Source organism: Marmota flaviventris, chromosome 3 (genome assembly GCF_047511675.1).
Source record: "Marmota flaviventris isolate mMarFla1 chromosome 3, mMarFla1.hap1, whole genome shotgun sequence".
NCBI lineage: Eukaryota > Metazoa > Chordata > Mammalia > Rodentia > Sciuridae > Marmota > Marmota flaviventris.
Window position 1 is genome coordinate 143,875,387 of NC_092500.1, and position 27,013 is coordinate 143,902,399.

A 27,013-nucleotide genomic window follows, 5' to 3' on the forward strand; every position below is an offset into this window, starting at 1 on the left:
GTAAATGAGTTAGCTTTTCATTGTGCATCTCTGGGGATGTCCTAGCTATTTTAAAAAAAAATGAAATAAGTGAAGTTCTTTCTAAGGATTTCCCCTACTTTGATTAAATACCCACTCTGTTTACTTTTCTTAAAAAAAGCCCTCTTAAAATTAATAGCAGTCATGATTTAAGAGTTTTAAAATTTGGGTCAACCACCAATCCCTCTTGCTTAGGCATTGGCCTTGAGCACTCTTTTTGGTGGGGATGGGATTGTCCATTTTTTTCCTGGGGACTTAGGACATTGTTTATATTCAGGGGTCACAGTAAAGTGTGCACACTGTGACTTCTTATAAGGTTGACCCTCTGGTAGGGCTGGAGGTGGAGGGGACTTTATTTGGCTCTCTGTGTGTTAACAACCATGACGATGATGATTAACAAAAATGTGATCTTCATATACATTGTGCAATTGGAGAATTTTAACATTTTTCATAGATGATTTCACAATCACCTATGTTGAAACTGCTGAACAGTTTCATCAGTGTTTCTGTTGTAGCTGTTAGCACATAGGGCATATCTGTCAGGATGTAGGGTTAAATGACTCTTCAAGAAAAAGAGAAGAATAAACCCCAGATACTTTCTCCTTCAAGTCTAGTGTATACTTCAATATACATTTTGGGTAAAATGTGAAACGATATACATAAAAATAAATTTTATTAAAACTATTAATAATTTCTGGACATGTTTGATTTCCATATGTCTTAGTCCATTTTCTGTGGCTATCACGAAATACTGAGGTTGGGACTTCGTGAAGAAAAGGGGTTTATTTAGCTCACAGTTCTGAAGGTTCAGGGGTATAGCTCCAGCATCTGGTTGACTCTGTTGATGACACCAGGTCTGATGACAGCACAATAAAGCAGGAGTGTGTTTAGAAGAGGAATTCAGGGGAGCTGCCAGGCTCACTTTAACAATCCATTCCAACAGGAACTAATCTAATCCTATAGGACTCGACCCACTCCCAGAGCATGAATCCATTCATGAGGATGGAGTCACTTGGCCTAATTCCCTTATAGCAGGTCCTTTCTTAAAGGGTATGCCACCTCAATACCACCACACTGAGGACCAAGCTTCCAGCATATGAGCCTTTGGGGAACAAACCACAGCTTTATAGTATTTTGGCTAAGGAAGAGATTTATTTTGAGTTTTGGCTGGCTGTTAGAAAGGCATGCCATATAAATAGTGATGGCCCAACATATATATGGTACAGTAAAATATGACAGACCAATGGAGAAGATCTGTCAGCCAGAATGACGACTTGGTAGGAAGTCACAAAATATTCAAGAAATTCATGTGTAAATATTAAAGAGATTCTAGAGTGTGGTCCAGGGACCTGGGAGCTTGTTAGAAGTGTAGAATCACAGGTCACCTAGAATACCGAATTGAGATTCCTACCTGTATTAAAGTTTATGAAGTGCTGGTCTAGATTTCATAATCAGATCTTACCTTTACCACTAACAAGACTGACCATAACTTTCATTTCCTTAAATCCTTAAGTTTCTTCTTCAGTTCTGGGATGTTGAACAAAGTCCTAGGTTTTGTTTTTCCAGGACTTGGAAGGTCAGTCGTGTCTCAAGCATCTGCCCTGTTGCTGGACACCTACCTGAAGGCCTTTGCATTATCTTTGCCTATGTTGGTGTCTTAGAGACAACAGAAAACTACACTGTCAGAGTTCTGGAGGCTGAAAGTCTAAAATCAAGGTGTCAACAGGGCCTTGTTACCCCTGAAGGCTTGGGGAGGATCCGTCCTTCTTTCTTCAGCTTGTAGAAGCTCCAGGTATTCCTTGGCTGGTCATGGAGTCGCTCCAATCTCTGCTTCTTCCTTTACATAGCTATCTGCCCTCTGTGTCTTCACATGACATTCTTTGTATGTCAGTGTCTTCAATACCCTTTTCTTATAAGGACATCAGGACACTGTTATCCTCTGGTCACAACATTTTCATCAGCCAGTCAGGATATAACCTTGTTTTATGTATTTTCTGTTTAAACACAACTTAGTTAATGCACATTGTTGGTTGATTAATATTGAATTCACAGCCACTGTATGTAGCACTATAACTCATGCCCAAGTGAAGCTCATCTCATTACATGTATTTTCTCCAGAAGGAACATGACAGCCTTGTTTTGCTTAGGAGCAATACACAGTACTTCAGTACCACTCTTAGAGGCCATTTTAAATGGCAAAATGACCAACAAAAAACACAAGAGTGTGGAAAATGTCACACTAAATAGACCGTGAAAAGGACATTTGTTTCCAGTAGGAGAGCAGAAACAGGAAGGTAAAATGTGCCTTGTTCAAAATCAGCTGGGACTGTGCATACCAGGTGAATTGTGTCCATCCCCGCCCACTTTGCATGTGTATGCAACAGCCACAAAACACCATAAGTATTGATTTATTGGTAACCAATAAATTTTAGTAAGTAGGCAAATTCGCATTTACAGAATTTGGAAATAATGTAGATATCTGTATCTTCCCTCACAGACTGTAGTTTTAGTGACAGAAGCCTTTTTGAAATATCTCAGATGATCATTTTTTTTCAACAGGGTTATTTGTTTAAAAAAAAGAGAGAGAAGGGAAGAAATATAATATTATTATGACTATGAACTGGAATCAGGGCTATTTGCGTATGCCTCTTGTATTTCCACATTACTGAGGGTAGGCACAATGGCACCACTTATGCATGTTATGTTGGCCCCTCAGAAGAACTGGAGGCTGTTGCTGTCTCGTAGGACTACTGTAGCTGCCCCCCACTCCTGCTCTTCCTTCTTCCCCCACTCTGTGTCTTAAGATCTTCTCCTAAGGAAGGATCTGACTGGTTTAGTGGACACCAATTCATGGGACAGAGCCCTAGGTCCACTCAGACCACTGTCCCTTGGTATAATCTTCTATGTATAGCTTTGCCCAACACTCTCAGAGCTCTTCTGTAACTCCTTACCATCTTGTGTGTAAGACTCTTCATGTTGGTAATTCCCTTCTTTCCTATCACCTGTTAGACTGAGTTTCAAGATGGCGGGGATTGTCTTATCTTTTCTAGTTCCTGGAACTTCATTCTCAATCTGTGATCTTTGAATGAGTATATGAATGAATGGAATAACTTGGAATCCATGAAGAGCAGCTATACTGGGAACTCCCTGTAGCCATTTCATGTCTTTTATAATGTTTCAAAGGTTCCTGTTACTGTTTCCAAGAATGGAGACTTGGATCCTGCAGATGTTGAGGGGATGGGACCCACCATCAATGGCAGCCCTGACGGGGCTGAACTTCAGAATTGGTCCAGTCCTTATACTGAACATTTCCTGTGTAGAAGGCAGCATTTAGGCTTTGTAGGGTTATAAAATGAATATATAAGAAGTGAACTCCTATTCCCAAAGAGTTTACAATTTGCTTAGGTAGAGAGGGTACACACAGCTGAAAAGTTTATAGGTCAGGTAAGAGATAAGATTAAAGACTTGACTTACAACAGCTACCCTAAAGCAATGTTTGATTTTCAAATGAGTGGTGCAAGATCTGTGTGTATTGTGGGAGTTGGAGGAGGAGGAGGATTCCTTCGGGCTGGAGTGGTCTGGAAAGGCCTTGTGGAGAAGGAGAGTGGACTCTCCCTGAGGATTGGCAAGGCCAGGGAAAGAAGAGCAGAGTGCTTGGTATGAGCAAGGAGCAGAAGGTGTCTGCAACATGAATGGATTAGAAATATGAGAGGGGTACAAGGAAAAGGCAGGTAGCCTCTACTAGTACAGGTGAGGCCCTTCATGGTGCACGTCATGACGCTTGCACTCTGGCACTAGTTGGGGTAGGGCAAGCTGGAAAAGAGATATTGATCACCTCATTCCACGTTCAACTGGATATAATTTTAAGAACTTATTTTAAGGAGAAATGAGTTCCACAAACAAGAGACAGTTAAGGGTTGAAAAGAGGGCTGGGGTATAGCTCAGTTGGTAGAGTGCTTGCCTTGCATGCACAAGGCCCTGGGTTCAATCCCCAGCACCACCACCAAAAAAAAGGGGGGGGGGAGTTGAAAAGAGGATTATAATGTCACATTGTTCACAATGTCCTATAGTGAGGAGACTTGAATTAGCATCAACTTTGCTTTCAGATCCTAGATTAAATATAAATTTAGACATAAATAGGGTGAAGAAGAGTAGACTGTGTGGAAGATGCTTTATTAGTGATTCCACTCAGCTATATTTTGATGGATGAGGGAAAGTTTTAGAAAGGAATTTGGAAGGAGTGGGGAGAGGCATTGTGTGGGCTGATGAGGAAAGATGTTCAGACCAGGGAGTGATTTGCGAAAGGAAAGTTAAGTTGAAGGAAAAGGGGATGCTTTCAGGTCAGAGGAGAGGACTGTACTGAGGACAAATGCTTGAGGAAGCAAATAAGAGATTAATCAGAGTAAGAGCAGAGTTGAAGCAAGGATAAATGCTGGTGATCTCTGAAAACAGATATAGTCAGGAGGAAATGGCTGGTAGTGAAAAACCTTGGGGGTAACCAAATTAATTGATTCCTTTAGAACTCTCAAGTTCCAGTATTGGGGATTCAAGGCATTTCTATAGCCCATATCCCCAAAAGGAACCAACTGGTTATCATAACTCTTTATAACAAATATTTTGTTCCGGCATCCTTGGATTTTGGAAGAATAATACTTTAAAAGTATTGTAAAATACTGGTCCTCTGAATGCCTGGTATGTTGAAGATTTCTGCTATAAACATAGCCAGAATGGGAGGGGGTAAAATAACATGAAGCAGTCACTGAGGGGGGTCTGAATCTCCTGGCTAGCTGGGTGTCTGCAAGACCAGGTCTACCATGTCCATAGGTCCCTTCAACTAAAAGCCAGCTCAGAGAATGGCAGGAACTGGGCCATTCCACCACCCCAACCAAGATAGGATGAACAGGATAGATAAGTAGGAGCAGGTGGCCAGAGGGCAATACCCCTGAATACACTCACCTAGAGCCCCAACCCTGAGGAAGGGGAAAAAAAGCAGGGATGATACAGACAAGACAGTAACAGAAATACCTAATGTTATCTTTCTTTTGCTTTTGCAGAAGGGTACCATGCCAGTGGAAAGGATGCGGATGCGCCCATGGCTGGAAGAACAGATAAATTCAAACACAATACCAGGGCTAAAGTGGCTTAATAAGGTAAGTGTGTGCATATGCATGTGCATGTGAGAGATTGAGATTGAGAGGTCCTGGCTGAGAACATGCCCCCATGGACCACCAAAAGTAAAAATTGTTATTTGTGTTCAAAATCTCAGACTCAATTCATTACAAAAACCAACCAACAAACTATGGTCATAGAACATCAAGTTATCATATCAAAAAAGTTTTTATCATTAGCTCAGAAAGTTACCTCAATCCTGAGTTCCCAGTCGCAGCTCACCTTGGGATTCTGGATACCTTTTTGGGAAGCTCTCTGCTATGGTTTTCTTTAGTGACTGTTTAGTCAGCTTTTTCCATCACTGTGACCAGAAGTTCTGATAAGAACCATGCAGAGGAGGAAAAGTTTATTTGGGGGCTCATGGTTTCAGAAGTCTCAGTCCATAGATGGCAGACTTCATTGTTTTGGTCTGAGATTGAGGCAGAGCATCATGGCGGAAGGGCAGAGGAAGGCTGCTTGGGACCAGGAAAACAGGAAGTAGAGTGTGAGAGAGGGACAGAAACCTCTGCTTACCGGGGACATAAGATAAACCTAAAGACATGCCCCCAGTGGCCTACCTTCTCCAGCCATCTCTTATTTGCTTCCTCTGAATTGGTCCAGTCCTTACACTGAACATTTCCTGTGTAGAAGGCAGCCTACCTGCCTATAACCACCACCAAGTCAATCCATATCAGTGGACTAATTCACTGATGAGGTTAAGGCTCTCATTTCACCTCTGAACTGCTGGGAGCCATCCATGAACTGTGCATGAACCAAATGGGCATGGAAGCCATTGGGTAGGAAAGTCTGGTATCTGGGAACTCCCAGTGGCAGTCCTGCTGGTTTGAGACCACCACATGTGATATCCTGCCTAGCTCTGTCAGAGTCCTCAGTGCACTGGAGCCACATAGCCACACAGCCTCTCAGAGATGAGTGTGGCTTGCCAAAATGCCAATCAACCTGTTGACTGCAAGACACCATGAAGCAAGATTCCACCTGCTGAAACCTTATCCCTGACTTTGATGTACTCTCCCTTAAATAAAGGACTGGAGCCATTTTCTAGTTGTTTGGTTCTAACTCCTATGTGGACTAGAGGACCTATTAGGAGCTCCTCTTTTTTGAACCTAATTTCTGGCTCTGTCTCTTATTTCTTTATTAAATATTTCAAACTTCCTCCAGTTGGCTCATCACCATCTAAGCAGGAAACTGCCCTGGTAGGGTGCGGGCCGCCCCTTGATACTGAACTTTCACGCATAGTCTCACACATGAGCTTTTGAGGGAGACTCATATCTAACTCATAACAGTGCCCTTGCCCTTTTCTTTAGTCTCTAGAGTTCTTTCTTGCTTCTCCTATCTTTCTAGGATAAAAGGACATGGAAACGCTGCCATTTTATATTGGGAATGGAGCATACTGATTTTTTTCCCAAATGCTCTCAATGTAAAGAACTTTCATTTTTGTCTTTTAAAAATACTCATTTTTATCTTTACATGAAACCTTGTTGGTATTCCCACTTGTCTTAAAAAAAGAAGTTGCTTATCATTTACAACTCCCTCAACGCACACATGTACACACAAATACTCCTTTATTTTGTTAACCTCAGAACTATCAGTCTAATCAATCTTAGCTATTGAGGGTGCATCATGAAGAGATAATGCATGCAAAAATAACAAACATCTAAAAATATGTAGTTATAATTTAGAAAAGTGACTCAATGTAATATGTCATGCCTGTTTTAAGGAGGCCCAAGGGAGAAGTTTCTCTCCTGCTACCAGGAACAATTGCAATTCTTCTGAGCAAATGTCTTTTTCCTAGTCACCATCCCCCAACCCTTTTCTTTTTTAATCTTAAGGACATGATGAATAATTTAGCTGGTCAGGCTTTATCTTTGTTCCAGGTGCAAGAGCTTAGAGCCAGATTGCAGATTGTGTCCTGCTTCTAACAAGGGAAGAAGGTGCTGCAGCAATTTTTCTTTAATATCACTCCTGGATTTATTTTATCTTTTTAGATATCTCAAATCTTATTTCTTTTTGTTCTTTTTCCCTTGTCCATTTATTTTGAACTCAATGTTCCTGTATTTGAATACGGCAAGTGAGTCCTTTCTGAAACAAGGTGCTCGTTTTGTGCGTTCTATTGTGGCACCTTGAGGCCTCAGACAATATATTTTTCTATGCTTGTTCTATCTATTGTGTTTTTAGATTTAGATACATAATTATCCTTTTCCAAAGAAACAAATAAGAAACCAGGTTGTTTCTTCTACAGCTCAGTTAGCAGCGGTATATGAAGGTAGAAGGAAAGGGAGTTGGAGACATATAGGGTAACAAATAAAAAGAGCAAAAGCTAACATTTGTTAAGTGCCCCATTCCCAGGTACTCTTCTAAGCAGGGCCTATGTGTTAATTCACATGATCCCCACTGTGGAAGGCATGGGGAGGGTAAGTAGGATTCTATTTTGAATAACAAGAAAACATTTTCTGTCTTGATTTAGTGTAAGATTGAAGTAGATGTTCCTGAATTTGAAGAAAGTTGTCTGTTTTCTCTTTTTTCTTATTCTAAAACGTGCCTCTGTATGTGGAGAACATGCAATGCCATCAGGCCTCCTGTGTCAAGTAGGCACCTGATAGGCTGTAGTTGGTCGTGCTCTATAGGAAGTTGAATGATGCCCCCACCCCCAGGGTATGTCCCCATTCTAACCTCCAGAACCTGCAGCCTTATTTGGAAAAAGGGTGTTTGCAGATGCAGCGAAAGACTTCAAGTTGAGACAGTTGTCTTTATAAGACGCACTCATGCACACACACGCATACACACACACACACACACACACACACACACACACAGGAGAACCCATGTGAAAACACTGAGACTGTTGTGACACAGCCACAAGCCAAAGAACTCCTGGAGCCACCACAACCTGGAGGAGGCAAGGATTCTTCCCTAGAGTTTTTGAAAGGAATGCAGGCCTGCTGACACCTTAATTTCAGATTTCTGGCTTCCCAGTCTGGGATAGAATAAGTTTCTGTTACTATAAGCTGTCCTGGTTGTAGTCTTTTGTTATAGCCTTAGGAAATCAAGGCACCCTCCAAGGATCGTCCTCTGCAGGACTGTCCATGGAGGCCTCTCTTTTTCCATCCACTCTGTCCATGTTTTTCTGATCTAGAACCAAAAGGCAAATGGATATCTTTTTGCATAACTGAACACTTAGTCCCTCACAGATGGTCCTTCTCTGCTGGTCTTCATTCATTTGCTCTTGGCATGAGAGTTCTCTTTCTAAGTAGGAGTAGGGAAGGGGACTTCTTTAGCATCTTGTGGGCTCTTCTGCTAGAGCTGTACATGAGCCCAGCTGGTGGAAGGGCTGCTGACCACTGCTGCCCCTCAGGACAGTGCTGGCACAGTATGGCCTGGTGTTCCCTGTCAGGTAGGGGTCCCACTGGGACCTAGCCACAGCAGGCATGTGGCTGTGTTTGTGCCCACAGGCAGTGCCATCATGGTCACTGCAGACCTTGGATGGGGTCAGGGTATCATCTCTCCAAAGCTACATTCCCATGGGCATTTAAAAAAAATTATTTTTAAAATTTGTTCTAATTAAGTACACATGACAGTAGAATGCACTTTGACACATCATACACAAATGGAGTATAATTTCTCTTTCTTCTGGTTGTACATGATGTAGAATCACACCAGTTGTGTAATCATATATGTACATAGTGTAATAATGTCAGATTCATTCTACTATCCTTCCTACTCCTATACCCCTTCTCTCCCTGCACTTTCCTCTACCCAATCCAAAGTACCTCTGTTCTTCCCAACTCTCCACCCTTATTGTGAATTAGCATCTGCATATCAGAGAAAACATTTGGCCTTTGTTTTGGGGACTGGCTTATTCTGCCTAGCATATTCTCCAGCTCCATCCATTTACTGGCAAATGCCATAATTTCATTCTTCTTTAAAGCTGAATAATACTCCATTGTGCAATACACCACATTATCTTTATCCATTCATCTTTTGAAGGGCACTTATGTTGGTTCATAGTTTAGCTGTTGTGAGGTGAGCTGCTATAAACATTAATTACATTAATGAGGCTGCATCACTGTAGTATGCTGATCTTTTTTTAGGTTTCTTGTTGATTTAGACTTGTTGGGATTCATCTGTCCACATAAATATTTCATCCAGAGCCTAATATTTCCTTTCCATTCACAAGCATCCCTGCCCAAGAATCCCTGTTTTTAGTTTGAGTAGTTTAATCTCTTTCTCACTAAGACTGCAGGGACTAAGAAAGCAGAGTCTGCCCCTGGGTCTTTGACTTACTTATGCCTTAGTTAGTGTTGCAGTCCACTTTGTGTTGCTGTAACAAAATACCTGAGCTTGGGTAACTTATCAAGTTTATTTGGCTTACAGTATTATAGCTAGAATGTCCAAACAGCAGGGTGCCCATGTCCTGGCGAGGGCTTCCTTAACTGCTTTACAACATGGCAAAGAAGTAGAAGGGGCCAAGTGTGTAAACAAGAAAGAAAGGCATCTAGAAGGACCCTGACTTGCTCTTACAATTGCCACTCTTAAGGGAACTATTCCACTCTTACCAGATCTGATCCTCTCCTGTGAGACAGCAGTGGTGCATTCAGTAGTCCTCTTTAACTAATTATCCACTATTAGACTCCATCTCTTAAAGGTTCTACCACCTCAATACCTCCACACTCGGGACCAAGGAAACTTTGGAGGATGCTCTCTAACCACATCCAAATCATAGCCGTTGAATTCAGAATGTGTCCTATTTATGGTGCAATCTCCAGGCTCAGAAACCCCACAAACAGTGCATGGCGATCTTGTCACAGCTGTCCAGGCCTCCCGCCTGCTGAGCAGGAGGCACTCCATAAGCATTGTTCTGCGAATGCATGGATGCAGGTTGTGTTCTCGAGGAGGAGCAACGTTGGTGGCTGTGTTTTTGTTCTGTTAGGATTATCAGACTTATCAATAGTGAGTTAGCCATTGTCACAGGATTATCAGAGTTATCAATAGTGGATTGGCCATTGCCACATCTCTCTCTTCAGTGAAGCCTTTCCAACTCAGTACATTCTTAGTAAAAAACAAACAGGTGATTAATTACTGGCTAAATTTGTTTCCATTTCCTCCTCCTAATAAATTTGAAGGAGGGAAGAAATGGATTAGGTCATTTGCATTCCTTCAAAGGAACAGGAAGTTTGTCAAAGCAGTATTATATGTGGCTTATGAATGGGGCTGGGGCTTGAACAACTTCTTTTTATTATGAGTAGGTTTGGATAGTCTAATGATTAGGATGAATAGAATAGCAAATTCCCATATGCCCACATCTTAGATCTATTAATTTTTGTTGTATTTTTGTGTGTGCATGCATGTGCATGCGTGTGTGTGTGTGTGTGTGTGTGTGTGTGTGTGGTATTATAAAGCCACTCTCTGACAATGTATGTTTATAAGATTTAAGGACATATCAGCAATGCTGTTATCAATTAGGTAAAGTTAATAATTTTCAATGTCATCATTATCCCATTCATATTCAAATGACTTTAGTTTTCCCAGAATATCTTTTTACAGCTGATTCACCTGATTCATTCAATCAGACTCTTAAAAGAAAGCTCACAGGTTGTGTTTGGTTTTATGACTCGAAGCCTCTTCTGATCGTGAACAGCATCCTGTGTTCTTTTTGTTTTCCTTCTTGCCCTTGACTGTTGAAAGGGTCTAGGGTAGTTCTGGAATTGTCCAAATTCGTGGTGTCTCTGGGCCGTTTATTTAGGAAGAAGGAGGCAGACACTGCCAGGCTCATTGTTTCCCATCCTGGTTATTGATGTTCTTAGTGCATGTGGGAGATCCCCTGGGATGCAGGCACTGAGGCCACTGCCCAGGCACAGAGACCATTCGGCACTGCCAGTCTTTTCCTTTTCTTTACTTGAAAACAGGCTTGTGTTTGTGTCAACATCAGGCTGTCTCTGCCCCAAGTAAGAAGTCCAAAACAAAACAAAAAAGCAAACTGATCAGAATATCTTAAAAATATTGGAAGAAAGAAGAGAGAGATAACTGGACTAGTTTTTGCAGGAGCCAAAGTGTGTGTTCTGCACTGTGCAAGAGAATCACAGATGCTTTTCAGAGCTCAGGCAGTGCTCGTGTCTTCTGCCCTCTGATGGGCTGGTCACGGAGTCTACAAAGACACATAGCAGCACTGTCACTGTCCCTCAGAACACAGGGATCTATGACTCGAACATTCACTCAGTAGAATCTCTTTTGATTTAAAAATGAATCTCACCTTTTACCTTTCAACATGGTCTTTTTAAAAACGGTATCTGTGATATGCTTATTTTAGTAGTTTCTTCTTTATTTTTTTTTTGCAATAATTTTTTTAAAAAACCCATGTAACTAGTCAAAAGTTACATGGAAGTTTTTTTTTTTTTTAAATCTACCATTTTAACTATTTTAAGTGTGCAGTTCAGTGAGAATAAGTCCATTCATGCTCTTGTGCAAACCATCCTCATGTAGTTCCAGAACTTTTTTATCCTGTCAAAAGGAAACACTGTACCCTATAAGCCGTCAGAGGCCATTTCTTCCTCTCTTAGCCCAGGGCAACCACTAAGCTACTTTTCTGTCTATAAAACTTTGCCTTCTCTGGATATTTCATATAAATGGAATCATTCAATATTTGTCCTTTGGATCCGGCTTCTTTTAGCACAACTTTTAAAAGTTCATCCTCAGCTGGGCATGGTGGCACACGCCTGTAATCCCAGGGGCACAGGAGGCTGAGGCAGAAAGCCAGCCTCAGCAAAAGTAAGGTGCTAAACAACTCAGAGAGACCCTGTCTCTAAATAAAATACATAATAGAGCTGGGGATGTGGCTCAGTGGTGAGTGCCACTGAGTTTAATCTGCGGCACCAAAAAAAAAAAAAAAAGTTCATCCTGGGTGGTAGCATTTTTAATTCTTTTTTGTGGCTAAATATGCAATATTTTGTATATACATTCATCAGCTGATGGAAAGGTGAGTTGTTTGCATCTTGAGGCTTTTGTGAGTAGAGCTACCATGCACATTTATATATCAGTTTTTGTTTGGACACCTGTTGCAGTCTTAGGCTATGTAACCAGGGGTAGAATTACTAGATCAACTGGTAATTGTGTTTTACCTTTTTGAGGAATGGCTAAGCTGTTTTTTCAAAGTGGCTGCATTATTTTATATTCCTTCCAGCAGCATAGAAGAGTTCTAGTTTCTCTGCATCCTCATCAACACTTTTTATTTTCTTTTTGTCATTGTAAATTTTTAAAATTCCAGCCATTCTGGTAGGTGTGAGGTATTTGTTGCTTTGATTTGCAGTTCCTTAATGACTTAATGAGGTTCAGCATCTTTTCATGTGCTGTTTATTTGTTTATTGAGAGAGGTATATTTGGGTCTTTTGCCAATTTCAAGAAGAGCCATTGTGGATTATCTATCTATCTATCTATTTATTTATTCGCAGTGCTGGGGATGGAACTCAGTGCTGCATGCATGCTAGGCAAGTGCTGTACCACTGAGCCACACCTCCTGCCCCTCCTTGGTGGATATTGCAGGGTTTGGTAGCTGTTTTTTTTCTTTAATTTTTTTATTCTAATTTATTACCTATGACAGCAGAATGCATTACAATTCATATTACACATATAGAACACAATTTTTCATATCTCTGGTTGTATACAAAGTATATTCACACCATTCATGTCTTCATACATGTACTTTGGATAATGATGGCCATCCCCTTCCACCATCATTTCTAACCCCATGCCCCCTCCCTTCCCCTCCTACCCCTTTTATTTAATTTCATGATTTTTACATGGTTTCTGTGAGACTAGATTTGATTGTGTGTGTGTGTGTGTGTGTGTGTGTGCATGTGCACAAATGCTTTTAAGGATCTGCCTTACCTTTATCAGCTTTGTGCCTTGCAAGGTAGACTTTACATGGTGTTGTTCCAGAACTCTCTTGGTCTACCAAAAAAAGTACAACAGCAAACTTTTCAGGATCTGTGTCTTTCAGCAGAAAGTTTTAGATTGTGTGTGTGTGCATTTCAGGAAAATTATTTCATTGGAAATCAGTTCTTTTTCATTTATATTCATGTTCATGTGAACATAAAAAAAAAGCTGCATTGAAGGATTTTGTTTTCAGATTTTTCATGTACAGTAACAACAACAACAAAAAAACCCTTTTCTTTGCACTTTGGCCTACCTGAGATGAGACTCTGCAATGGCTACAAATGACACAGAATGAATAATGAAGAGTTTATGAAAAGGTCTCTCACTTTCAGTTCTTCTTTATTAACAACTTTTAAAAATATGGTAGAATTTTCCCTTGTAACAGTTTTTGGGAAACTCTTCAACATTCTGAAATATTTTCAGCTTAGTGAAGAGGTTCTGAGTCCCTGTAGGGATCGCTGGGACGCTTTCTGGATTTCACCATGTAAGACCAAAGTGGTGGAAAATCCCTCCTGATGTTCCCTTTCCTTCCCAGTGCATGCACCCTGAACTTAGCAGTAATCAGGACTGCCTGAGAGCTCTTTAAAAAGTGCAGTTCCTGGGCCCTACTTTTCACAGAGTCCAGGTCTATCACAGGACAGGGAATCCTCTAACGCCAGGAGATAATATGTAGTGTGAATATGGAATCACTTGACCTTGGTTTGGAACATAGACATTTTTAGTCATAAGTTCCTTGATTTAATATTTTGGTTCTGTTTCTCAGTTTTCTCAACTGAAAAATGAAAATTATATACTTAGTTTGGTAGCTAGTAACTGTGAGATATAAAACTGAGCCCCTTGTGGACATGGGTAGACAAATGTACAGTGCTGCGGGGACCTTCGTCTTTCTGGCTGGATATGCCTTTGTTTCTGAAGCTTTAGTTTCTAATCATGTTTTTGCCTGGGTTGTTTTATTAAACAGTTTGGGGTTATCTCTGATTGTAAGAAAGAGAGAGAGAATCTGACAGGATTGTACTCAGGAACTTTTCACCAGAAACTTTATGAGTGTCCTCTCAGAGTCTCTACATTTTTGTTCGTACTTCTTGCTATTTCATGCAGGGCTATAGACCTCTAGGGATTAGAACAGGAGACAAAATTCTCTATTTTTGTCAAACACACAAGCAGATGGAGATACTTGGTTTCTGTGACAGTGACCTCAGATACACTCAACTTCCCTTTAGCAGCATAAAGGGTGTGTGTTATTTTTAACTTACCTAAGGCAGCTGGAGTTACTGTTTACCAAATGATGAGAAGAAACTGTAAGGATATGCATTAGAAGTTTCAGTCGGTGACCAGTTATCTATGGTACTGTTAAAAAAAAAAAGACAGGCACAAATTGTAGGACTCTTTGGCACATCCACATCTTCCCTTTGACCCTGGAATACATTCCTACTCTTCCAGGCTCCAAGAGAGTCTCACTGTCCTCTAGGGTAGATTGTCAAGATTTGGGACCCTGTGGGGAAGTGGATTTGCTTTATGGTTGATTGTACCATAGACACTCAGAAACTCAGTGGTACTTAGTGGGAAATCTTATTAGCTAGAACTTAAGAACCCTTCGTCATGTTTAGCCAAACCCCATGACTGCAGTTCTTTTTTACCTTCATTAACTCCAGGAAAAGAAGATTTTCCAGATCCCCTGGATGCATGCGGCTAGACATGGGTGGGATGTGGAAAAAGACGCACCACTATTTAGAAACTGGGCCATCCACACAGGTAATCAACCCCCTGTATTGTGTAGCGTCAGGTGCTATCATTTGTTTTCATTACACATATAATATATCCTGACTTATGGTCACATCACAGAGAAGTGGTGTTCCACCCATCTTCCAGGACCTCAGTCTTAAAATGGCCCCCAATGTAGTATTCTGATAAATTCCCCAGTGTTACCAGGGCAATACTCATTCATTTGTTCTGGAGCTATAAACTTGGGTTGAATTTGTTTTCCCTAAAGGTAGTCAGGCATATATTTATTCATTACAAAATTCAAGTAGGGAGCTATTTACAGGGATGAAATTTTTACTCAGTGTTTGAAAATCACAAATTATTTCTGCCTGTTGGGCTTTTACCCTTGCGTAGAGTTCACATTGATTCTCCATTCTACCAGTTGATTTTTTTCTCTCAAGCAGTTTGGTAGAAACCATCCCTGCTTGTCTCAGTTTGCCCCAAAGTGTCTAGGTTTTAAAAATAAAATTCTAACATCCTAAGAACCTTCCCCTTTAGTCCCAGACAAAACAGAATGGCTGGTCACTGTGGGCAAAGGCTCGAATGAAAAGGTCTCTCTATAGTACCTGGTCAGCAAGACTTTGTTTCCAGAACTTTTTTACTCTGTGTCTAATTTTTCCTTTTTTTCCCCCCGCCTCTGGCTATTTTGTTAGGAAAGCATCAGCCAGGAATAGATAAACCTGATCCCAAAACATGGAAGGCGAATTTTCGATGTGCCATGAATTCTTTGCCTGATATCGAAGAAGTTAAGGATAAAAGTATAAAGAAAGGAAACAATGCCTTCAGAGTATACCGGATGTTGCCCTTATCTGAACGACCTTCTAAGAAAGGTATAGATATTTACTGACTAAAATAACAATTGCTCAATACATACCACGGTGCCTTTGTGATTTCTTTTATTTCTACAACCATGGTTGCTACAAGGGCAGAGTGCCTGTTAATGCCGTAGGTGATAATTCTGCCCTTACCTCACTTGGAAAAATGTCTTTCAAGGCACCAAAGGCATAAAAGATTCATTTGGAATTTTGATCATGTGTAGATTAAAGTAACAAGTTCACTGAGAGTTTTAGAATTCAATGTAGGGGAAATGTTTCTCTCTCTGTCCACAAATTAATCCCAAACTATTGTTTGTTGCCACAGGAAAGAAACCAAAGACAGAAAAAGAAGACAGAGTTAAGCACATCAAGGTAATCTTCGGTTGTCTAAAGAGAGAGCCAAAATTGGGCCCATATTAATGATTCATGTTCTGTTTCATACAAACAAATAATATGATCTCTGTGGAGTGTTCAGTCTCTCTCAGGTGCTTTATGTGTCTCCTCTTTGGCATGTACTCACCTGCAGAAACAGGTACACATATTCCCCACTTAATCCAATAACACTGAGAAATTTATGAATGAAGTCACAAATTGACACTGTGCTCGACAGTCCAAAGCCTGCATCTGGTCACTACAACTGTTGTCTGCCAGTTAGTTCCAACTGCGCTGTAGCAGCCAGCTTACATCTTATATTATGAAATTTATTTTCAGGCTATTAAAGATATTTTAATGTATCCTAAATATCATGTATTTCTATTAAAATGTATTAACTATATTTTACATATATTCCATCATAGGCCATTAGGAGGGGGATGCAGTGCTGAGCTCAAGCACTCTGTTGGTGTAGTTCTCATGGTTGCTTTCTTCTCCACTGTAGAACTATCTCTCATGACTTTCAAGGGTTGGGGTTGTGTGTATGTGCATGAGCTTTTCAGTAGGCTGTCTGATATGTTTGAGGATCTTTGTGCATGGATCGTATGGCCCTTGTTAAACAGTGAGAAAAGAGCCAAGTATCCCATGCACAGCTGGGGAACAGCTTCTGTGGCTAAGAAAGAGCAGATGGTACAGTCACAGACCCATAGGCCACCTGAGAGACCATCAAGTTCACGGGCTTCCATTTGCAGAGGAAGAAACCGAGGTGCAAAAGTTGACCGGCATATGTCCAAGATTGTGTGGTCATAACTATTCTGATTTGTAATCTAGAAGCACTGTTGAAAAAAAGACCCATACTGTCCAGACAGCATGATGTTTAAAAATAAGCCGGTAAATTGAGATCATCAGAAGAAAAGTGCAATATAATTTATTTCAGATATATAATGAAGCTTGTGAGAGGGTCACATCCCTTGTTATCCATGGAGGATTGACTTTAGGATGCCCGCTTAAAATCCATAGATGCTCAAGTGCCTTATATAAAGTAGTGTGGTATTTGCATAGAATCAATGTATATCCTCCAGTTCACTTTAAATCATCTCTAGATTACTTATGATACCTAGCAAAATATAAAGGCTATGTAAGTAGCTGTCTATTGTCTAGGGGGTAGTGACAAAGTAAAAAAGCTTGCGTGTGTTCAGTGCAGACACAATTGCTTTTTCTAGTATGTTCAGTCTGTAGTTGAATCCATAGATGCAGAACATGTTGATACAAAGTTAGACTTTGAAAAACCTGGAAAAACTTTTAAAGTTTTGGAGAGATTTACCTCTGCAATGGAAAATAAATATTGTAGACATAGTATTTTAGCAGGGGTACTTCCAGTTGCATTTTCGATATTTTTAGTTACTGGCTCATTTATAATGTAGCACAATATTAAGAACTAATTTACTTAAGTTTTTATTGTGGAAATATTTTATACACATAGAAAGGAGACAAATGAGTAAACTTCACTGCAGAGACGATCACTCTAATATCAACATTAATCAGCTTCTTGCCAATTTTGTTTCATTAGTATTTTCTAATGACTTCTAACTTTCAACATAAAATCATAGATATTCAACTTATTTTGACTTACAAAAACAATTTCTTATGCTTTAGTTCAATATTTGGAAGCAAATTCCAAACACTGTTATTTCTTCCACAAATATTTCATTTTGTATATTTGAAAGATAAATGCTCTTTAAAATACCATAGTATCAGTATTTTACATGAAAACATTAATAGTAATTAATTGATATCATCAAATATTCAGCCAGTGTTCAGATTTCCAGTTGTCTTAAATATTATTATACCTTTTATACAATTTGTTTACCTGAATTAAGGTCCATATAAGACCCGCATGTGATTTTTTTATATGTCTCAAGTTTTTTTTTAATCTATAGGTGTTTCCTACATCACTTTTTTTAAAAAAATTTTTTTCTTGCAATTGTAAAAAACCAGTTGTTAGCCATCTCTCACGACAGTGTGGATTTTTTTTAAGTCTTGCAGTTTGATTATTTTATCAAATGTATTTTTTCCACAAATATGTGATTTTGAAAAATTTGATAGAATCTTAAGTGTGAATGTATCATATTTACTCTTTTCACAGCATCTAGCTTACTGCCTGGCATGGAACAAATAATTAATATATTTTTTGACAATTTAATGGATGCATAAACATTTTTGAATAAATAGATGCATAAGTAAATATGTGGTGAAGTGAGGGATTTTATATTAGGATGCAGATTTAATTTCACAACTGCAGGTAGGAGAGAAATAAGAATAGAGTAACATGTTTATTTTAACACATTTTGTGTTAAATCTGCCCACTATTTTCCATTGAATGTCAGATGCCAATGATTATAAGATGTACCATTATTTTATGTATTTCTCGGAAAATCAGCTTCCAATGAAGCATTGACACCCAATTGATTATAAGGCATCTCTGTTTCAGGGGTATGGAAATGTGAAGAAATGTGCTTCCTAGAATTGATGACATGAGGTGTTCTCATAAGTAAGGGATCCTTGCATTGACATTACCCTTGCAGTGACTTCCACATGTCCATTAAAATGAGCAAGTTGAGGAGATCATGGCTGTGAGTGGGACTTGGTCTTATTGGCTCAGGAAGTAAGTGAGAGGTTCCCCTTGGGTGCAACATGTGGGTCAAGTTCCCCCTCAGCAAAGTGCGTATTATGAAATTCTCTGTAATGAAGATATGGTCAGTCCCTGAAATGTGTCCCTTGGGGGACACCATTCCTTCAGCAGAAGGCAGATGATTCATCAGATATAAGTGCAGCCTAACTTTTGAGTTTAAATCTACTTGCACATGTCTTATAACACAGCAGTGGAAAATGGGTAAGGCCAGTGTGCTGCCCACGGTTTGTGGTTCCTGGCTGCCAAAGTCAGCGAGTTGACTTGGGGTATCTGTAGACAGTTAATTCCCCAGGTGGTCTGGAATGGTGCAGGTAGAGGACCTTATCCTTTCTGAGCTATGAATACATGACTTTATTTTTGTATATTAGAACACCTGAGCTCCGAGTTTATATGTTCTGTGCAAACTTGTAACAGGATAAACTAGGTAGCTTTCTTCTATTCAGAAGTTTGTCAGTGTGTGCCTAGTGTTATGAATACGTGCTGTCGAGGCAAGCTCTTCCCAATTTTCAAATCCAGTTGAGGCTTTAATTAGCAAACAATGTTTAGGACATGCCAGCCAATTACCTGAAGTTTTTCAGGGTCACTCAGATGATTTATGCTGTCACAGCACCCACTTTGGTCCCCCAAGACTCACAGCCATATGGTTGGTTTGGAAATGATGCCTCAATCTCCTCGGGTATTCTTTTTGTGAATGCATTCTATGTACTTAGTGAACCACATTTTACCTGACCTCAGTCCCACCTGTGTGAAGGTGGCCATCTAACTAAATTTGAAAGGAAAAAACAGTAGTGAATTATGTTAGACTGTATGTCATAAGTGCATATATGTGTTTCAAAAATATCATGGTGTAGTGTTCTGTGAGAATTCAGACAAGACAGAGAACATAGGATAAAAGTAGATAAAACGGAGGGTAGACAGTTGGCTTTTTTTAACCCCTTTAAATGGCAATTATTACCTCATTTGATCTCCCTGTGATAAATAGGTCATCTCCCTTTTACATATTGAGGAAGTAGAGGCACAGAGAGATTGAGTTATTTTGCCAAGGTTGCACTGCCTTATGGAACTCTGGGACTTGGATTCCAGTCAGTCATCTCCGGGACCTGTGCTCTGTTACTTCATCCAGTGCCTCTCTGTCTCTTGGAATCTGCAGTGAGAACTTTGGGTTGGGTAGGATAAAATGGAAGCATTTCTCAGAACTAGAAGCTTCATGAATGAAGCTCTAGAGATGATAGTTGTTGTTTAGTCTTCCTTGGATGAGTCAGGAAACTGGCTTAAGAGCAGGAATTTTTGTGAGGGAACAGTGGAAAATGAAGATGTGCAGGTAGAGCAGTTATAAATGAATACTTCCTGCCTTAGAGGGTGGTTTGCAGGTGTAATGTGTGCTTTGAAACTGTGAAATGCTTCCAGATCAAAGTATTTGTGTCATGATGGAAATATAATTGAAAGGGGCCTAAAGCCACTGGTGAAGAGTAGGACAGGCTTGTGTGAGTTCTCAACACAGACCCATGGGCAGAACTTGCAAAACACAGCAGATTCCAGTCCACAGAACTTTCCAACAGAGCTGATGGCTCTAACAGCTACATGAGTGACATGAGCTCTCAGTCATTCAGGGACAGGCCAGGTGACCACCTGTTTTAGCTGTTGCTACAATAGTCCCTTCACAAATTGGAAGAGGTCTTTCAGTTTTTAAGCTTAATCAGATGAAAACACGAGAGACCCACTTGAAAAGCACATAAAATCCTACCTTGGGTGAAACAGGTATCAATCAGGCTTATCCCACCTACTCTGATTGCCTCCTTCCTCTATAGGTGGCTTTTAAGGGGACTACTTAGAGCATGTATGGGTGATTTTTGTGAAATAAGTTACAGTTGAAATCCTTAGAGCAGATTTTTGGAGCATGATAGAGTTGGTATTTATGGTTTTTTTTTGTTGTTGTTGTTTGTTTGTTTCGTTTTTTTTTTTTTTTTTTTGGTTCTGGGGATTGAACCCAAGGGCTTGTGCATGCAAGGCAGGCACTCTACCACTCTACTGACTGAGCTATATCCCCAGCCCTTTAGAGTTGGTATTTAAGGCAGGTCTTTCTTGAGGTGATCAGAAGGGATGGTGGGGAGGAGATACCATCATAGCAAATACAGACAAAGATGGCAGCCACAAGAATGGAGCAGAGGAGACATTTCTCCAGAGCATGGAAGGAGGTTCAGAAGATAAAAACAGGAGTAATTAAAGAGGAGGCCCAGAGAAAGGATGCTGGGAAGGGTGCTCATTATGGAAAAGAGGGCAGGTTTAATTTTGAGTGCCAAATGGCAGAGAGCCCTGTAAAGCAAATGTTCTTTAGCAGATTGGGTCACAGGCATAGAACTCTGGTACGTGTTGGGGGATATAAGTGGATGGTCATTTGCTCCAGAATGACATTAGACAGATGCCTTCTCCAAGACAACAGCTCTGTGAGATGCAGACAGACCCCAGGAAGAAGGGAGAGAGAGGAAGAGAAGTCAAAAGGGAAGCTGCAGTGAAGGAAAGGGAGAGAGTGAAGATGACCTCGTTCTAGAAAGGGAACGTATTTCTGGGACTAGGCAAGAGGTTGCAGGCTGTTTTGTACTAGAGCTATTCTTTGTGGACTGTGGCTGCTGTGATATGATGTGTGCACCCTTCTAGGTCCAATTCCCTAGCCCACTCTGTGGAGCTCAGCTGCCAGCCTGAAATTTTTGTTACCTGATAGACCTAGAGATACCCTTATATTTGATGTCCTTAAATTGGTTTAAAGGAGACAAGCTTTGCACGGATGAATTAGGGCATTTTGGGGTATGGAATGGTGGAAATTCACCTTATTGCTGTTACTTGAGGGGAAGGGAGGTCAAGAAAAGGAACTTTTGACACGTATGAGACAGAATGGGCTTGGAGCAGAGGGATTCGAACCTTGGCCCAGTAGAGGCCCTCTACTCCTCTAACTTAGGATCACTCCAAGTCCATCCAGCAAGCCTAACTGTAAATAATCCAAATGTGGATTATTTACAGGTCTAAAGATAGCTGCTCCTACCTTTAAACTCTCTGTTGCTAGTTTGTTTTTGCTTAAAATCTCTTAAACTGTAGACCAAACCTTAGGTTCTGTAATTCTAGAAAATACTCTTAAACCTAAATATTTGGCAGAGTTAATGCATGAACTTTTATGGTTTTCTTTGGAGCAAGGCAAGAGGATCAGAAACCAAGAATGCTACAGGCTACTTGATTTACAGGAGAGTCTTTATCTAATATGAAAAAGAGAACTGAGAGGAATCTGTTAATATGAGCCATGCTAGGTTATGGTGCAGTGTGAGGCCTGGTTGAGTCTGGTCAGGAGTGAGGCATCAGAAAGGACCTGCTAGACCTGCACTATGTCTAGGCACATGGTACATAAAGAACTTTCCGCTTCTTTTCTCAGCTTGAATCCTTGAGTTATTTAATATATTGTAGGTTTAGATGTACTTACTTCTAATCATTTCATCATTTTGACTGAGTTTAGTGAAGACCCTTTTCCCATGGGCCTATTGTTCTGGGTGGAGTCCTTTCCATTTTATTGTACAGCTTACCATCTTGTCCTTCCACAGTGACAATACTAATGAGATGGTTCCCACTGAAGACTGAAATTGCCAGGATTTTTTTTTTTTTTTTTTTTGGTGGGGGATGGAGGTGGGAGGAGTAAAACAAAATTCAAAATAGTTTCTCATCTCCATTGGTAAAATGTATTGCTCCATTGCAGAACAGGTAGGGATGGTGGTGTAAAACAAGGTCCAAATAATTCTCTCTCAATCTCCATTGGAATGAGTCTAGGATACAGGGGTTTATTAAGACAGAAAGATCCTGGGATTGAACCATTGTGCATGAAAGACTGAATTCAGTTTCTGTATCTCCTCAGACTAAAAGGAGTGTGATCTTGCAGAGTTAATTTAGTCTCTGAGTAATGATTTTCTCAAGTGGAAAGTGAAAAAAGTATCACTTGCCACTAAATAAACTGTAGATCATATGAAGCACAGAGATTTTTGATTAAGAAGTCCGAATAATTTAGGTTTGTGAATATATGCAAGTCTGACTGCCTTGTTACTTTGGTAAGAAATTTAGAAACAGAATGAGTTTTTAAAATTCTAAAATAGCAAAAGAAACTTCTAAAAAAAAAAAAAAAAAAAAGCAGTTCTTTGCACAATTTCCTCAAATCCCTACACTGAGTTCCTTTGGAGGCAACTGAGGAGATGGAAGTGGAATAATGAAGTGCGAGGGATGATTGGGGAGGGAGAGACTCAAAGGGGACCATAGAGGATGCCATCAAGAAAGGAAAGTCTGGAGTTGTGGCTCAGTGGTAGAGCGCTTGCCTACCACATGTGAGGCACTGGGTTTGATCCTCGGCACCACATAAAAATAAAATAAAGGTATTGTGTCCATCAGCAAATAATTTTTTTTTTTTTAAGAAAAAAGGAAGGTACTATTGGAATGAAGGGAATGAAGCAGTATCCAATTTAATTCAGTCTGTCAAGGGAGTTTAGTACAGAACTCCCTACTAGGTATAAGAATATGGATCTAGGGAAAGAGAAGTGGGAGAGGGCCACTGGGTTTGGGAGAACCAAGATTCTTCAGTAACCTTTGATTGTGGTGAGGAATTTACTTAATAGTAAGTCTGGTACTTATTTGTCTCATTTAATCCTCACACCAGCCCTGTGACATGGATCTTGTTTCCATGGATTTCAGTTTACAACTATCCGAGTGCCCTAAGAAAGGCTTAACGGGGTTAAATAAAGTCCTGCAACCAGTGAAAAGTGGAGGAGTCCGTCTTTGTCCCCTGGTTTGTCTGATTCTAAAACCCATGACCTTACCAACCTCTGGGAGCTGGATTCTGCACATGGGGTGGAAGCGAGACCATAGGTACCTACTGACAGTGTGCGTGGGACGGGGAGGAGACAGAGTTAGGAAAGGCAGACATTAATTCAGTGGTTTGGCTTTAGAAAGGAGGGGAAAAAAATTGTGACTCAGGTCACAGAAAGTGAAGTATTTTCCCAGGAATGTCAGGCTTCTTATTTGAAACTTATAAAAGAGATGTTGGAGGAAACAGGGAAGAAAAAAAAAAATCTGTCCAGGAGTGCTGTTCTGGGATCTTCCTTTATTTATGTTTGACCTTTAGTATGTCTTGCAGCGTATGATTTCTTTTTCTTTCTTCCTGTCTTCTCTCTCTTTTTTCCTCTTCTTTTCTTTTAATTTTAACCCAATTGCACAGTGAAATAATACCTTAACATTGGATCATGGGATCATGAAGAAGGAGACTATCTCCCTTCCTCTGTGATTGCTCTAAGATTTTGGGAGGGGGTTAGCATTGATTCCAAGTAGGATATAAGTAGACCATAATGGTAATGATAAGAACACCCAGCATGCCTTAGGTTGTGACTGCTCTTGAGCTTCCAAAGCACAGTTCTATCTCTACCTCTGTGCTCCTCTGTGCCCAGTCTTGTGCTCCTTCCTCTGCTACCCTCTCTTCCAATTTGGATTCCTCAGGAATCATCCCGTGTGGCTTTTGTCTGATTTTTATTGTTATCATCAAAGCAAATGCAATCTTACCTTGAGGAAATACTCTCATCAAACTGCTTACCTCAGGACTAGCTTTCTTGGAGTTGATCAGTACTCTCAGGGAATGGAGGGCTTGAATGCACTTGAAGAAAGTTGAAATTCAGAAAGTACGATAAGCAAAAGAATTTGTTCTTATTTCATTAATATGCATTTATTTGTTCTTATTTCATTAATATGCATGTGTTGGCACTCAAAGGACATTTATGTGAATCCATGGGTATGGGGTTGCCTAACTGGACTTGGGCCAAAGAAACAGAGGCTTCTGATGTGACTGTAGCACAAATTGCCAGCCACCACCCAGTATGGGATGCTCACGTAGCTGCAGTCCACCGCTAACCATGTCCAAGGAGAATTCACTCACAGCTTGTGCTGAGTCCCTGTTCTTGCGCCAATTGTTGAGGTAGAGCCTTTCCTAAGAAATTATTATAAAAGTGGTGGGTTGACTCCTCTCTAAAAGAGAAAGCCAAGGAGTTGCCTCTTTGGAGCACATCCCGCCAAGGAGGAGGACTTGGAATCTCTGTCCTGTGGTACTTCACACGGACAGTTCTACATCTCTACTGAACCCCAGAGCCATTTGTCCACAGCTGTAAGCATTTCCTAAAGGCAAACCAGATGTGCTGGTACCATTTCCTTGAATGAAAATGAAAGAAACCAAATACCCAGCAGCATGCCGTGTGCAGAAACGATCTGCTTTAACTCGAGGTTAATTGAAAGAGGTAGGGGATGCATCCGGTAGATGAACACAAATGATTCTAGCATTAAAGAACTTAGACAGAGGGTAGAGTTTAAGCTAAGAAAAGGGAGGGGAAGGAAGTGTTCTCAATTCTTTTTTCTTTTCTTCTTCCTAGCAAGAACCAGTTGAGTCATCTTTGGGGCTTAGTAATGGAGTAAGTGATCTTTCTCCTGAGCTCGCGGTCCTGACTTCAGCTATAAAAAATGAAGTGGATAGTACGGTGAACATCATAGGTAAACCGTTTTGACATCTTATTTTTTATACGCACAAGCAGCCCTCTGAGGTCTAAAATTTGTAAACCAGTGATCTTGAAATAACATCATCAGTAGGAGGAGGTCTTGGAACCATCTCAGAATCCAACTTCCATTCCCCAGATTTCAGGGCTGAAAAGCAAAGGCCTTTAAGGATGAAATAAAGGAACTTAGATGGGTCTGCCCCAGAAAAGAAGGCCCTGAGCGACTTCTAGGAAAATGCTTCTTCTCCCATGGCTGATGGTGACTGGTTCTTACTCTTTCACTATTTAGTCACATGGATGAGTCTGATTTTTTTTTTTTTTTTTTTTTAAATTTGGGAAACAAGGAAGGGGAAGATGGCCCTTGCGCCTTCTCTCAGCAGCTGCTCCTTGGCTTGCTTGCCTCCAAGGTGGTGCTCATTTTACAGGTGAAGAAACTGAGGCACAGAGACCTGTTGCCAAAGATGCACCGTGTGATTTTTGTAGGTACTTCTGAACACACACCAGACTCAGTGCTCTTAGCAGGAAGTGGATGGGGGGACAAGGCAGGCCCGATTCCTGTTTTCATGGAGGGACACAAATAGTAAGCAAGTAAATCCACAGGTAGCGACTGCATTCCCATTTGTAGTATATAACCTCATAGGAAGAGAACAAAGAGATGGGAGAGAATAGCCTTGAGTCAGATTTAGATTGGGAGGTCCCAGGAGTGATGTTTCCCTGCAGACTGGTGTGAAGAACAGCATGGGACATGGGGCAGGCAGGATGCCCTCAGTGTCTGGGGGAACAGAAAGAAGCAAGTGTGACATAGTGTAGGGAGCACAGTTGTGTCCCCTCAGAGGGGGGCGGGAAGTGTCAAGGGGGCCTTTGGATGCTCCAGGGAAGGAGGTTGGGGTTTATCTTAAATTTGCTGGAGGATGTTTTCTAAAACTTCTTCTTTTTTTTTTTTTAATTTGAAGTATGACCCAGAACGTGAAGTGCCCAGGTGTTTTACATACTCACATAATGGAAACACCCTCCCTTGGAGGATTTTAGGGAAGGAGGTGACAAGCCATGAACTCATCTTAGCAGTGTCCGGGATGCTGTGGTGAATGGGTGGTGGGGACCTCATGCAAGAGTAGAGGCCAGTAGTCAATGTGACTTTTTCCTAGAATTCGGAGCTGGGGCTTTGTGGCCCTCGGGTACCTTTTGGTCCATTTAACTTTGTTCCAACAGGGCTCCTGATGTTTAATAAGAACCAGAGAGATCAAACACAGCTTTAAAAGCCAACTTCCTGCCTGGGCACCTTCATTTCTAGATACTCAGTTTGACAGTGACAGGAGGCCACACAGGGTATAAATAACATCTCCTTGTTCCCCTTGGTTTTGGGGTTTGGGGAGTAGACTTGCATATGCAGAGACTGCCTTAAACATTGAGGTCTTTGACAGATGCAGTGTGAGGCAAACAGAAAGCCTGGCCTAACATGGGTGATGGCCAGAGTCTCATTTGGGTCTTCTTCCTGCCCAGGAGAATGTAAGCCACCCTAAAACTTGAAGTCTCAAATGACTAGTGAATGACGAAACACAGATATTTAGAAGTATATTTACAAGAGTGAAGCCCCTGATAGATCTAGTCTACATGGGTGGGCTCTGGAACTAGGCAGCAAAAAGATGGCTCGGTGGTTTATTTAAGGGGCTACATCAAAGGCAGGGTGTACATCATGGGCGGAGTCT

At 40.7% G+C, this 27,013-nt stretch overlaps 1 protein-coding gene and 1 non-coding gene across 6 annotated transcripts in view; both read left to right on the plus strand.

Moving 5' to 3' along the window:
* Positions 1 to 27,013, plus strand: part of Irf2 (interferon regulatory factor 2) — an 86,909-nt gene that overhangs the window by 38,278 nt on the left and 21,618 nt on the right. For all 5 annotated transcript variants that reach the window (XM_071610504.1, XM_027926842.3, XM_027926844.3 and 2 more), the window contains 5 exons: positions 5,073 to 5,168; positions 14,766 to 14,865; positions 15,528 to 15,704; positions 16,015 to 16,061; positions 25,188 to 25,305. In XM_071610504.1, coding sequence (XP_071466605.1) covers positions 5,082 to 5,168; positions 14,766 to 14,865; positions 15,528 to 15,704; positions 16,015 to 16,061; positions 25,188 to 25,305 — 529 coding nt within the window. In that variant the 5' untranslated portion in view covers positions 5,073 to 5,081. The remainder of the gene's footprint in view (positions 1 to 5,072; positions 5,169 to 14,765; positions 14,866 to 15,527; positions 15,705 to 16,014; positions 16,062 to 25,187; positions 25,306 to 27,013) is intronic.
* Positions 3,950 to 4,021, plus strand: Trnaa-ugc (transfer RNA alanine (anticodon UGC)). The gene has a single exon. It is a non-coding gene; the product is annotated as a tRNA-Ala (tRNA).